General features: G+C 40.8%; 1 protein-coding gene across 1 annotated transcript; it reads right to left on the reverse strand.

Moving 5' to 3' along the window:
• Positions 1 to 1,925: 1,925 nt before the first annotated feature.
• kcnk3b (potassium channel, subfamily K, member 3b) lies at positions 1,926 to 13,292 on the reverse strand. The gene is made up of 2 exons (XM_050062835.1): positions 12,943 to 13,292; positions 1,926 to 6,959 (listed from the first exon to the last, which is right to left on the reverse strand). Exons 1-2 carry the CDS (start codon positions 13,223 to 13,225, stop codon positions 6,067 to 6,069), a joined length of 1,176 nt encoding a protein of 391 aa, XP_049918792.1. The 5' UTR covers positions 13,226 to 13,292; the 3' UTR covers positions 1,926 to 6,066.
• Between the last annotated feature and the right edge of the window lie 1,602 nt (positions 13,293 to 14,894).

The raw sequence follows: 14,894 nt of genomic DNA on the forward strand, positions 1-14,894 counted from the left end.
AATTTTAAGAAATTCACTCATGGCTTTTTTTGAGATATTGCATTCACAAGAATGGGACAGCTGGATGGACAACCTGGAAACATAATGCCTCCGGTCTATCGCTGCTGCAGGGACATTTAAAATAACAAACAAACAAACAAACAAACAAACAAACAAACAAAAACTACATCCCTCAGGCCTCTTGTCACATTTGAGACGTGTATGAGTTGTTAGCACTTCTATCAAAAGAGGCATTACTCTTATAAATGCTCAGATGTCTTCAATTAAACGACGACTGATGACTAAATAAATTAAATTAGTTCACAAAAAGCAAATATTAGGACATTAATACAACTTTATGTAGCTGAGCTTTGTTTTCGTCTTATTTCCTGCCCCATTAATCATCACATGAACCCTCAGAATGGCTTGAAACCACTGGACTAAACTACTGAGCTCTATGTAAAGCAGTTAAAACTGGCTCCACTTCGACCAGCAACATCTAATGCATCAGTCACAACAACCTCACACTGTTACACACAATAATATCACACTCACTTTTTACAGAATTTTTACTTTTGATGCTTCCAGTGCATTTTGCTGACACGACTTCTATCCTTGCACTTAAGTCAGACCTCTTCCTTTTTTATTTGACACCAAAACTGATCTCATGTGCAGCTGCCAGAAATAATCTCTGCGTGATGTCACATTGTGTCGCCTGCAGAAAAAATACACCACTAAACACCAAGAATAGGTTCAGAAATACAAGGAATAGTATCTGAGGGTGGATTTTTTTTCCTCTGCCGTCAATCACAGAGACTGAGTCTATTGTGGCGTAATTATCTGTGATTGACAGCCAGCTTATTATCCATTGTCCAAACACAGAAAGCCGCCTCCCATCTGCCACCACAAACTGCTCCTAAAAAATACTCTGCGTGAGCTGTTTGATCCAGATGTGATTCAAACGGCTCTGCACGCTTCTCGTGTGAATGTCTGATGTGTTCAAGAGTCTGTGAAGCTTCATCGTCCTTCAGGTCAACAGAGCAGAGTGGAGAGAAATATAATAGAGTCACACCCCAAACATTTACTGTGATCGACTGTTAATACTTTGATCCTCTCAGACTTTGTGTTGTTCAGTGTTTCCTGTTATAGAGAATGTGAACGTACGTCACTCTGTGTGGGATGGGGGCGCCATCATGTCCCTAATACCAAGTATTAATATCATGAAGTTTGTTTATGGAATGAAAATGTTCTTTTACTGGATTCCTTTGTGTCTTTGTACAAAAGAGACTTAGAAATGTTCTGCTGTAAAAAATTTTTTGATTTACAACAATGTTGATCACTCTTAGAAACTGTTGTTCATGCTGTGAGTGTAACAATTACTTTATATTTAAATTTTGACTGCATACTTGTGTGGTGAATAATTACTGAATTGTAGTATCTAAAATGTATTGACAATTTTGACTGTATTTTGCCATTTCTATGTCTTCTGGGGATAAACCAAACTAAACTAAAAATTAACAAAAAAAAATCTAAACTAAACTTAACTAAACTAAGCTAAAATAAAATAAATCTAAACTGAACAAAAAATAAAATAAATCTAAACTAAAAAAATAAAATAAATCTAAATTAAACTAAACTAGAATAAACTAAACCAAACTAAAATAAAAAAAAACTAAAGTAAAATAAAACTAAATCACACTAAACTAAACTAAGCTTACATGTAACTAAAATAAAATAAAACAAAACAGAAATAAAATAAAACGAAATGAAACTAAACTAAAGTAAAATAAAACTAAATTACACTAAACTAAACTAAAAAAATAAACCAAAACTTAACTAAACTAAACTATAAAAAACTAAACTAAAATAAGATTAAAAAAAACTAAAATAACACCAAACTGAACTAATCAAATAAAATGTCACTAAACTAAACAAAACTAAACAAAAATAATAATAAAATAAAATAAATTTAAACTGAACAAAAAATAAAATAAAATAAATCTAAACTAAAAAAATAAATCAAAATTAAACTAAACTAGAATAAACTAAACCAAACTAAAAATAAATAAATAAAAACTAAACTAAACTAAACTAAAACTAAAAAAATAAACTAAAACTAAAACTTAACTAAACTAAACTATAAAAAACTACACTAAAATAAGATTAAAAATAATTAAAATAACACCAAACTGAACTAATAAAACAAAACAAAACAAAACAAAAAATAAAATAAAATAAAATAAAATAAAATAAAATAAAATAAAATAGTTGTATGCATTCAGTCCAAAAACATGATAGTAGAACCACAAACTCATATTTTCTAATTCTGACAAGGAACACAAAGTTAAGTGATGACAGGTTTATTAATGGAAGGCTAACGGTTAGAGGGACCGACAGTTAGCTTTAAAAGACTTCATCAACATTTTGGGGAACGCACTCATTTCTTTTCTTGTCGAGAGGTAGATGAGAAAATTGATATCACTCTCGTGTCTGTTAAGAAGCCTCGATCAGTGGTTCCCAACTGGTCCGTCATACGTGTGTTTGGTAATGTCGTGAAGCCAGTTTGCTGTCTCTGTTAAGTAGCTGTCTGTTATTCACTCACTCTGCAACAGGAAACGGCACTTCAAAATAAAAGCTTATGCTGCAAATTCACTGTACTTTAAAAATAAAGTTAAAAAAAACTTGACACATTCATGAGTCACTCATTCAGAATGGACCTGCGACCCACTTTTGGACTGTGACCCACCAGTTGGGAACCACTGACCTAGCCTATGGAGCTGGAGCTGGGAAGCTAGGTTAGCCTAGCTTAGCATTAAGACTGGAAGCAGGGTGAAACAGCTAGCTGTAACATTGTTATTTTATTTTTATTTTTTTTTAAATAAGATTATCACCAAACATTTTTGGGATGTTTTTAGAGAACGTTACCCAACTTTTAAGAAGAACACTCTGGGAACTAAAAGAAAACTTCCCGCTGAAAATAACCCTGGAGCACTGCATTGTAACGTTCTCAGAACGTGTTGGGAACCACAAAATTCTGTCTGGGATATTATAACAATGGTTATCGGGGCGTCGGTGGCTTAGTGGTAGAGCAGGCGCCCCATGTACAAGGTGAAGGGTTCGAGTCCAGCCTGTGGCCCCTTGCTGCATGTCATCCCCTCTCTCTCTCCCCCAAACAACAGTTTCTTCAAACAGCACTTGGCCTGGTTCTGGTCTGGCAACATCACTATGACGACAAGATTCAGGAATGTCACTGTGCCAGGCTGTTGTGCACCAAGTGCATATTTCCCAAAATGTTGAACATTTCCTTTAAGCAAACAACACATTGTGTTAATGAGTGAGTTTTAAAGTTTTAACGTTGGAGAAAGCAGGCGAACTGTTTTACCTGTTTCCAGGATAAACTAATTGTTTCCTAGCTCCAGCTCCATGTGCATATTTTCCAAAACTGTTGAACTACTCCTTTAATAGTGCACAAACTGTAAGTCACAAGTACCTGGATGATTGGTGAGTATCTGCTCTGGTTCCTGAAGGACGGACAGAAGCACCACAGTGGAAACACTATGAAGGAGAACAGTACCTGCTCTGGACCGACTTCTGGACCCAGCAGAGTCAAACGGTGACTAATGTACCCAACAATCAGACACACCTCACAGTACAGTAACGCTGCAGTGAACACCAGGCTGCTCAGGTCAAAGGTTCAGCTGAGTGTCAGAGATGCTGATGTAGACTCACGAGCTTCGTCGTGTCGTTACACAAATCCAGTGAAGTGTGTGTTCAGAGTGTGTACTTGTCATCACCGTACAAAACTGTGTTAGAGATATGTCATCATGGTTGTTTGAACTTTTCCACTTGTGGCGTTACGTAATGCAGCAGGTGTGTGACTGATGCACCAGCACAATAACAGAGGCAGCAACACAGAAAATGAGTCATATTGAGTTCCTGAGCATGTGTCAGCTTCAACGCAGCTCTGATGAGTTTGTTAGAAAGTTTTCAGGGCAACTTTGAGTCGGAGCTGCATCAGTCACAAACACTCTGAAGGGAAACGTCTAGAAACACCACAAACTACAACTTTAAAGTTTCACTCTGCAGGATTTTCCTAAAAAACAATGTGTAGTCTCGCACAGAGGTCACGTCTGTCTCAATCATCATGTATGACTCACTCTCAGTGTGGCTGCTCTCTGCCTGGATTTTCTTTTTGCTTTTTATTTTCCATGTCCGGGACGTTTATTGGCGTGTTCCCCCACAGCGCTCAGGTGAGGTCAGGGCTTTATGGAAAGGTAGCGACCAGGCACCAGACTGAAGGCGGCAGGCCTCCAAGTAGTCATGCGTGGCCTGACTTCACAGCGCTGTGTCTGTGCTTGAGAAAGGTCTGGTGTCACCATATTATCATTCTGCTACAGGAGGGAAAATGCTCTGGCTTGTTTTTGATTCACGATTGTCCTGGGCGGAGCTAAGTGCAGGATGCAGTGCCCTTGCAAAATACACACACAGTGACAGGGCAAAGTGTTAGCATCACATGGCTAACGTTACGTTTTTAAGGGGTTGAACGACAGAGTTTCAGTGTCGATGTGTTCGCGCTGCTGCTGTGTTAGCTCATGCAAACCAGGCAGATGCTCCGGAACAGCGGCAAAAGAAAGTTTGCTGATTCAGTGGGGAGTTGAGGCGGGCTGAGATCAAACCCCTGGCACAAAAAGTATCGTATTCAGATCTCATTTGACTGCACACATTTCAAAAGTGTGGCAACTCCGACTGACTGTGTCTTGAAACAGATCAACATCAGGCATGAGACGGAGTCTGGGCTTCTCTGAGGTGCGTTCACGAGTTGTCTGATTCACTGTACATCTTCACAATAATTTTCCAAAAGAACAAAGCAGGCATGCCTTATTTCATGACCCAAAATTGGTCAAAACGTGCAATTTTCAGTGCGGAAGTTGACAGCTCAGAGGTTGTTGTTGTTTACCGTGGCACAGGGGATTTAAAATAATGTAGATAGTGGAAGGAAGTGAGAATGCGAGGCGAAATAGTCAGCAGGTGGCAGACTTAAGGCTCATTTATTCTCTCTTTACATATGAAAACACATTGTAAGACTTCATACTTCCATGTGTCCTTTATGTTGGCACCGATACAGCCAATAGATGGCACTAGGAGGCGGAGTCAAAAGTTTCAGACAACAAACGAGGCGACAGTAGTGGAGGTCGTAATATTATACCGTTAAACGGAGGCAGCGTTGTAGACGGTCTGTGAGGCCATATAACGTTTCATCTCAACATGTGGACGGAGAATCCCCACGATATCTGGTGCTGCTGCTCTGTTTCATCTGTATCTGCAAGCTTCCAGGAAACGTGCACAAATATGGATGAAATGAATGCAGAATACGGACAGAAGGCTCCGTCCGCCTCCATCTCAACGTTGAGTATAAATAAGGCCTGGGAGCCACAGTCTGCGTCCGGGGAGACACACTAACATCCTTGAGACAAAGTGCTGAAAAAACTCAAATACAGTGAGGTGACACACCAAGGGAAAATGAATCTGGGGCGTTTACTGTCACTTTCAATGGCGAGTGTGTTAACAAACTGTAACCAACAATCCTGCGTGTTGACCTTTAAGGAATGACCCCTTTGTTGAATCAGCACCTCTGAGATTATTATCAAAAACACTGAAATTGTAGTTTACTGTGGAGCTGTTGTCTCAGGTATTTTATCTCAACATGTTTATCGCGATGCTGCTAACTTGTGACCATCCTCGTGCAGCACCTGATCTGCCGCTCTGCAGCTGTGTACACTGAGCACCTCACGCGCTGCAGCATGATCACATGTAGTGACACGGATGACTTCCCCTGTCACACGGGACACCCCTACATAGGACTTTTTAGTTGAAGCCGTGCATACGACGCTGTCTCAGACACATATTTGAGTGAGACTGTTTACAGTACTGTCTGTGCTCTTCCCTTCCGCATTCGTCCTAATGTTTGCTGGGATTATAGCACCACAAACTTGCAGTCACGTCTTTGCTGTGAGGACTGCCAAGTCTCTGCCGTCCACTTGGCAGTATAGACACATTGTGCTGTAGTGAATCTGCAGTACTGAAAGTCTATACGGAGCTGCGTCTCTTAAACATCCTGAACGGGGAGAGAATGTGTAGGCCCGTTGTTATGGAGCTTATGCTTGAACACTGACGTGGACTGCAAACGCAGCCTGTTGATCCAGGCTCCATGTAGTGAGAACAGTTACTGTTCTGCTGCATGTAGGCATCAGAGAACGTCAGCTCTTGAGGGATCATGTTGGGGATGGAGCCCTGCTCCTTCTCCTTGCTCCTGTACCACAGGCAGGAGCATATAGTCTGGAAGTGCAGCACCTCCGTGTAGACACCTTTTAAATCCTTCCCCTTTGTTGGGTCGTCGGCTACAGGCGTGGAAGAGGCCGAGGCTGACACCGGCAGAAGACGAGCCACCTCTCCTCTGGGCTTACTGATGGACATCAGGGCCCTCTGCTTGGCGTCCCTGCGCTCGTCCTCGGTGTTCATGGTCAGGAAGCGAAGCACCACCAGGTTCAGGAACGCTCCGATCACCGTCAGCCCCATCAGGATGTAGACGAAGCAGAAAGCCACGTACCGAGGGTCGTTCTGCAGCGCGTCGTCCCTCTGCAGAGCCACGTAGTCTCCGAACCCGATGGTGGTGAGCGTGATGAAGCAGTAGTAGAAGGCATGGAGGAAGCTCCATCCCTCGCAGTGGGAGAACGCCACGGCCCCCACGCACAGGGTGCTCATGCAGGAGAAGAAGCCCACTGTCACCATGTTTGCCATGGAGACCTCAGTGTGACGCATTCCCAGGCACTTCTTGGCTTGGTGCAGCAGGTACCTGACGAACGTGTTGATCCGCTCACCCAGGCTCTGGAACATGACCAGCGTGAGCGGGATCCCCAGGAGGGCGTAGAACATGCAGAACACTTTCCCTGAGTCGGTGCTGGGCGCTGCATGGCCGTAACCTGAAGGAGAAGACATCACAGAGTTCAGACAGCGTGTCCGTGTTTTTATATGTTGTCTGAGAAGCTGTGATGTGGAGAGGCCGCCTGACATCAAACTCTGATAATAGAATGATTATTTCAAAGTTGTTGTTTGAGTTAAATCCACAGGACACAAACACACACTCCCACTAAATCCATTTTACAATTACACAAATTACACCTGGTGTTTTTTTAGAGGCTGATTCTGATTTTTTTTTACTCAGTATTTTTTAGATTTGACTGTTTTAAACCAAAGAAAGAAAAATAAATGACAGAATCTATTTTCTTCCACCAAAATTATATTTCTGGCATTTGATTTATTAATTTATTTATCCAGGAAAGCCTCATGGAAATACAGTTATTCAAATAAATTATTTCTAGGGGGTCTTGGCACAGAGAGGCAGCAACAACACTGAGTCACGGACAAACAACCCACAAATATGCCACAAGTCAGAACAGAAATGGATACGTTTTCTAATCGGGATGGAAATCGCCAGAGGATCCATGATACAATGTTTTCACCATGCTTAGTTCACAATTTGACATTATGACAATATGCTGAGGATTGCGATAAAATATATTGCAATATATTGCCTTTTTTTCTAATTGCAAATTATTTCCCCAAAGGAAAACTTTGTCAACATCAGTTTTACCTCCTGAGGTAGTGCTTTCAGTCTGTTCATCTGACTTCTGCAGCAAAATGTGACACAGAGCAGACAGACTGACCAACAGCGTCATAACACCTGTCAGAAATGCTGCATAAACCTGACAGACTGAACTGTGGGCAGATTTAACACCCTCTGAGGGGGCAGATTAAGCTTGTGAGCAAAACACTTCACATGCAGGTATCCCGCTAACTGAATGTCGACACCCATGTTAGAAGCGTCGTCTGTTTCAACCACAATTTCAGTGGTTCAAATCACCTGGTCCCTTTTGTTCAGGGGGGAGAGACCTCTGTGAATAATTCAGCTCCTGGTAAATCCCCCCACATTTTACACACTGGACCAGTGGCACATTTGGTGCCCTAGGCAATCCTCCCCCTTTAACACAACCTTCTTTCACATGAAAAACACCTTTTGAAAATCAGCAAAACCCCTTTTTACAATATATAATACATCATAATCCATCTCTAATATCTATTTTATATTACTGTGAAAACATCGACACATTTCTCCTTCCAACAGCTGATTTATTCAAGTTTCGCTCCAAAAGCTACATTTTACAAGATTACACTGAACACATCATGAGAACGTTTTAATTTACCCTCACCCAGTACTCATTTTTACTGACTCGAGCTTGAACACTTCACAACGTAAATCTGTGCAACCTCAGTGAGCTGTTGGTTGTGTCCACCGGCTGCTTAGAGGTAATGATAACTAGCTGCTAACTGCTAACAGCTAACTTAAAGAGCGCTCTTCCTGTCCTGTCATGTTCTTTTTCTCCACATTCACTCCTCCTCTCAGTAGTGTCGTGGTCGTTGAGTGGGCGTCGGAGAGCTTTTGTCATTTTGACATGATGATACAGCGTGTTTCGGGGTTCACATGATGTCAGATAACTCCGCCCATCTCCCCCAGAGAGAAGGTAAAGTGTAACAAGGTGGGGAGGGGAACCCGGGGGGCGGCAGGAACCCAGATAAAGGGCCTCTCTATTATTTAGTAGGCTTTGCTGTGTAGTTATGTTGTTGTGGCCTCATGTCATATTTGAAAATAACAGTAGTAATTGTATTTAAAAAATAGTAAAAGATAAACGTTTTGATTTTTTTTCCTTTTCCCATTTGTGGCGCCCCCTGTGGATGATGGCGTCCTCAGCATTCACCTATACTGCCTGTGCCACGGGCAGCACTGCACCTTTAAATGGTTCCTTACAAGTAACCAAAAGCTGTCTGAAACCATACGATAACTAACCCAAAATAAGAACTTACGCCTTCAAACAGAATTTAGACGTTTGTGCAAGGAGATGAAATTCGCAGCAAATATTTTCTAACAATTAAATAAATGTAAAAATGTTGAAATAACTTTTGTGCAAACCTTATTTTTAGATGCAAGTTAGACATTTCTGAGGGGTGTTTGTTTGCCTCGTATGGGGGTGACGTAGCCTCAGTTTGTGCCTGTCACAGGCCTTTTGTTACCCTTCCAATCACAGAGTTAAGAATCCTATTTTCTGAAAAACAAACATCTGAATCCCCGACTGCTGTAACATCCTCAAAGACTCTTTTAACCATCTGGATGAAGAAATCTTCTGTCTGCTGCAACAGAAAAATATTCTTTAACTTGTTTCTGCTCAGTAAAACTGAATTACATCTCTCACTGTGTGTTTGGGATGACACATGAACAAATCAACACCTTACTGTTTTTTTTTATCTTTTACGTAACATTAGTTTGGACAAATATTGATTCATGTTGAACTAACAAACCAAGGAGACGTCATTTCCAGGCAGCAGCTCTGTGTACTAAAGGTAAAGTAAGTGATACACGTGTTTTGCGATACATATTTTTATATAATTGAAGCTGCAGATAAATATATAGATTATACACAAGAGGAGACAAAGCAGCAGAGATGTGGACCTGTGACGTCACATGACTTGGACTTGAGTCACAACCTGAGGAAATTTGCAGCTCGACTTTAACACCAATGACTCATGACTTCACTTGGACCTGAGCCCTTTGACTTGAAATGACTTGATACCTTAACCCCAAACCCAAACTTTAAAATGTATGTTACTTAAAAAGCGTGCAATAAATTGATTTGTTTCCAACTTGTTCTCACTGGAGTTGCAGCGATATACTGGTTTTAAGGTGTATTGTTATATAATGTATCTAAGCGCTACATAAATTTACACCTCTGCTCTGAATTGTAGTGGAGTACAAGTAATTAGGGACTGTTCTTTACTTCTAGATAAGAGGGGTGGCTGGAGGTTTTTTTTTATCTTCCCTGAAGCTCCAGGTATTTTTCCTTGACCCTCCCTGAGTGACCAGAGGAAAGTCCACGACCCTCCCTCCACCATAAATGAGTTATTCGATTTTTAAAACTTACCTTTGATGTTGATCTTCTTCTTAGGAAACTCAGTAGCCTTAGTGTGAGTAAGCAGATTTTAGAATTAGTGTGAGAGTGTTTTAACATTTCACCTTGCTGTCTGGTACGGTCACCTTCACTGTACATCCAAGAATAAACTCTCTAGATTGTGACAACGGCAGGTAAAATAGATGTCGAGCCACAGAAGCCCTCGACCCAACTCTTTACAGAACGGACGAGGCAGAAGAGGAGTATCTTAGCAGATAGCTCCATCCTCTCTCTAGCTCTACGGAGTCCCTCTGGCAACTGAAAATGTATTTAAGAAGTCCTTCATCACAACTGTCATCAGTACTCTTAACTAGGTGTTTTATAATGACTTTGATATTTGTTTTACTATTTGTCTGCTTTTTATCATGTTGTCTCATGTGTCTGGTGAGCTGAAGACAAATTTCCACCCCTGGTGGACAGTAAAGATGTTTTCTATTCTGTTCTATGTTTGAAAGTTAAAAGTTGAAGACAAAATCTTGAAGTTTAAAAAAAATCTTTTCACTCTCGTCGTGCAAACGGTTTATTTTTGGCCAAATTTTAAATGAGACGTAGAATAATGTGATTGATGCAGAAGTGTGTCGCACACGATGTGTCCATGAGCTATTTTTAGGGTTTGGACGGCATGATTTCTTTAAAATCATCAGAATGACACCACTTATCAGCCAGAAACTGTAAAACCAAAGATTATAATTCGATTTTTAAATTTCTTTTTTTTTCTTTCTTTTATTTGTTTTTTTTGTAAAGTATTAATCATAAACCAAACATACACAGCCACATCTCATCCATATGTGTCTGTATGTTTTGCAAATTTTGCAGTTATTGAAACTAGGGATCCACCGATCTGATATCTGGATCAAATATCGACCCGATATCATCAAAATAGATGGATCAGGTATCGGAAAATGCAACCTATACCTCAGGAGATCCTTTCCCTTCAAATCTATTGCGACACGAGCTACGTCACACGTCATGGAGCGAAGGAGAGAATCTGCTGTGTGGAGGTATTTCACACTATTTCAACTGCTGCTGCACAATTGTTTATTTTTGTTAAAGATAAATAGTTCATCATTTCATTAATCTGTTGCATCTTGTTTCATTTGATCTTAGGAAAGAGCTGTGTCGTCATCAATGCCTGATGCCTCTAGTCTTTTCTCTCCTACATGTAAAGGTCCATAGCTTTTCAGCTCAACCATGGTATCGGATCGGTATCGGCTATCAGCTGATACTCAAAGCCGCAGTATAGGGATCGGGATTGAAACTGAAAAAGCTGGATCGGTGCATCTCTAATTAAACTCCAGACGGAAAAATGAACCTATTGTCTAATCCTCCCCTCCCCGTCACCATCACAGGTCATCCAAAGCCTTTGGATGACCTGTGATGGTGACGGGAGAAGGAGAAAAATAAAACAAAGGAATAACTACAAATAAAAACAAATAAACTTCTAATTTCTCACGGTCCTCGGACAGATTGTATGCAACAAATGCGTTCGTCAAAAAACAAAAAACAAACCAAAGCTGTGTAAAATCACACACAGGAGCGACACGATGCTGGCGTTGTTTGGTTCTGTGTAAAAATGTAAAGAAGAAAACATGCCTTCAAACAAACGCAAAAAACCATAACCAAATCTGAGCATAAATTAGTGATTTTTAATAAAATCACTTTATTCTACGTCTCATTTAACGTTTGGCCAAAAATAAACTTTTTGCACGACGAGAGTTAAAAACTGAGGCTTTTTCCAACTCCAGGATTTCATCTTCAACTTTTAACTTTCAAACATCAAAGAGTAAGTTTTAAAAATCTAATAACTCATTTATGGTGGAGGGAGGGTCATGGAAAAATATTGGGAGCTCTGGGAGGATCAAAATTAAAAAAAACAATAAAAAAAAAACAAAGAAAAATAAAAGCAAAGACACATTGCAGCCAACCCCTCCTCTGATAAATAGAGAGCAGTCCCTTACTGCAAATGATTTATTTTTGGTCAAATTCTAAATGACAATTAAGTGATTTTGAATAAATATATCACTATTTTAAGCTCAAACTTGTTTGTTGTCTTTTAACTGACGGTTCGTCGCACATGATGTGTCCGAAAACTATTTCCCGGGTTTGGATGGCTTCTTCTTTAGACATCACCAAAATTAGACCATTTATCAGCCAGAAACTGAAGAACAGAAATTATCGTTGGAGTTTCAAATTTCTGACGGTCCCTGGACACACCGTGTGTGACGAATGCTTCCATCAGTGTAAAACAATAAAAACAAAATTCAAAAAAACATAACTGAATCTGAGTTTAAAGTTGTGACATTTCATCAAAATCACTTTATTCTACGTCTTATTTTAAATTTGGCCGAAAATAAACCGTCTGCACAAACTAACCCACATGCACGACAAGAGCCAAAAAGCTGAGGCTTTTCTCAACTCCAAGATTCAATCGTGTTTAACTTTTAACTTTCAAACATCAAAGTGTTAAAAATCTAATAACTCATTTACAGTGGAGGGAGGGTCATGGGTTTTCTTACAGTCACACTTTTACTGTAGCTTGAGGAGGGTCAGAACAAACAAACAAACAAACACTCCAGCCACCCCCTCCTCTGAGTAAAGATCAGTGCCTTACTTTACTTTTTTTTTTTGACATGCCGCCCCCTCTTTGCACCACCCTGCCCCCTCATAAGTAACAAACAGTCCCTAAAGTAGCAGAAAATATTAAAATACTCAAGTACAAGTACCTCAAACTGCACCTGAGTAAAAATACTTTTCCATCACAGCTCACATGATGCAAAGCTGCACAGACTGTAACAAAGGGGGCTCAGTCCCTCTAGGATCCTGTCTGCGGCCCTGCACCGAGCTCCTCTCAATGAAACACGCTCTAACATGCTTCAAACATGTGAATGAACCAACTCCTGCTCACCTATGGTCGTTATCACAGTGATGGCGAAGTAGAAGGAGCCCGCAAATTTCCACTGCACTCCCGCTTTGTGAGGTTTGAGCTGCAACACGACGTGCTCCAGCTCCTCGAAGTTCTCTTTGGTTAAGTTGTATTTGCGCATGAGTTCGTACTTTCTGGCGTCGAGCTTCCTCTTGTGACTCTTCTCCTGCTTCGACTCCAGGGTCTCGAACACGGCCGCTCCGACCACCAGGTAGGTGAGGATGCTGATGATGAGGGCGAGAGTCCGGGCGTTTTGTCTCTTCATGATAAAACAGGCAGAGGAGCGGCGGAGCTGAGACTCTCTCCGTGTGCGTCCTTCTCCTCCTGACGGATCCAACAGAGGGGTGGGGGGCGAGGATGGAGGGAGGAGGTGCGGGGGGGAGACTTTTGGAGACGGAGCTGTTCTCTCAGCACCACCCCCACATCACAGTTGGGTTGCTACTGTATTTGGACTGTTTGTCACCGACTTATATTTAGACTGTGCAGAAAAGAAACGCAGGGCAATCCCGCAGGCTGTCACAGGAAGCGGCGCGCCTCACGCGCTCACCTTTACGCTCCTTCTGTTTCCCACCTGAGGCCAAAATAAACACGTTTCCTCAAGAGCTGACTGTGTCCTCCAACCTGCTGTATGACCCATGTGTTCTTTTACAGATAAAATATTTGCCCAGTGGTTGTTCAAACAGACTGGCTCCACCGGCTTCACAAGTTGTCAGGCAACCTGATGATAACCATCGTTTTCTGAGCAAATATTTAAAAAGACACATCCTTTTTATCAGACTGCACGAGACTGCAGCTACTGTTTGTCACACACAGAACATAAAGCATGATTATTCTTTTAAAGAATATTGGTTTTATTGTTTTAAAGCATGTCAGAGGAGAATATGTGTGAGATATTACACGTGAAGTTTATTATCTGAGTCTTTTATTTCTCTGCTGCCTGAAAATAAAATGCTGCTTTAAAGGGTCACTTCACCAATTTTACACATGAAGTTGTAGCTGTACTGTGTGTTCAGGAGGAGAGGCCTATTATCATGTGCATCCGTCAGCAGCATCAGCCACTGAAACTTTCCTCTTGCACACAAAGATTTATTTTCAAACTGAGCAACTTGTAGTTAAACACACCAGGTGGGGAGCAAACACACATGGGTTTGCATCTGAAAGAAACAAATACAAAATGAGTGAACAAAGAGTGAAAGGAACCAATTAGTGCTGAGGAACGGGGAGGAAAGGAAGTGAGGTGAAGGAAGTGTCAAAAGAAAAATAGAAATCGTTACTACACTCAGTCCTATCCACTTTATTTATATAGCACATTTTACAAACGGAGGTTTCCAAAGTGCTGCACAGAAACAGAAATAAAATACTAAAACAGTAATATATCAAATAAGAGCAATAAATTAAAAACAATAAATAAAAACAAATAAAATCATTAAGAAAATCAATAAAAGAAACAACAACAGAAGACCACACAACTCTCATGCTACGTTAAAAGCCAGAGAATAAAAGTGAGTCTTAAGACGAGACTTAAAAGTTTCAACTGTGTTGGCTATTTTAACCTGAGAGGGTTCCACAGTTTAGGGGCGACCACAGAGAAAGCTCGGTCGCCCCTGGTTTTAAGTCTGGTCTTAGGGACCACGAGCTGGAGCTGACCAGTGGACCTCAGTGATCTCGAGGGTGTGTAGATTTGAATGAGGTCCGAAATGTACGTAAGGGCCAGCCCATTCAAAGATTTAAAAACAAGCAATAAAATTTTAAAATCAATCCTAAAACGAACAGGAAGCCAGTGCAGCGAGGCCAGAATGGGGGTTATGTGCTCGTGTTTCTTGCTTCCTGTTAAAAGACGAGCCGCAGAGTTCTGGACTAACTGTAAGTGTAACAGGGCATTTTGATTAATTCATGCATAAAGAGCATTACAGGAGTCTAAATGTGACGTGATA

Source organism: Epinephelus moara, chromosome 14, assembly GCF_006386435.1.
Source record: "Epinephelus moara isolate mb chromosome 14, YSFRI_EMoa_1.0, whole genome shotgun sequence".
In the NCBI taxonomy this organism is placed as follows: domain Eukaryota; kingdom Metazoa; phylum Chordata; class Actinopteri; order Perciformes; family Serranidae; genus Epinephelus; species Epinephelus moara.

Bases quoted from the DNA above. Each gene is read 5' to 3' on its own strand.
- kcnk3b (XM_050062835.1), bottom strand. From the start codon at position 13,225: ATGAAGAGACAAAACGCCCGGACTCTCGCCCTCATCATCAGCATCCTC. The intron at 6,960-12,942 runs GTGAGCAGGAGT...CTTCTCCTTCAG, and splicing joins CACTGTGATAACGACCATAG to GTTACGGCCATGCAGCGCCC.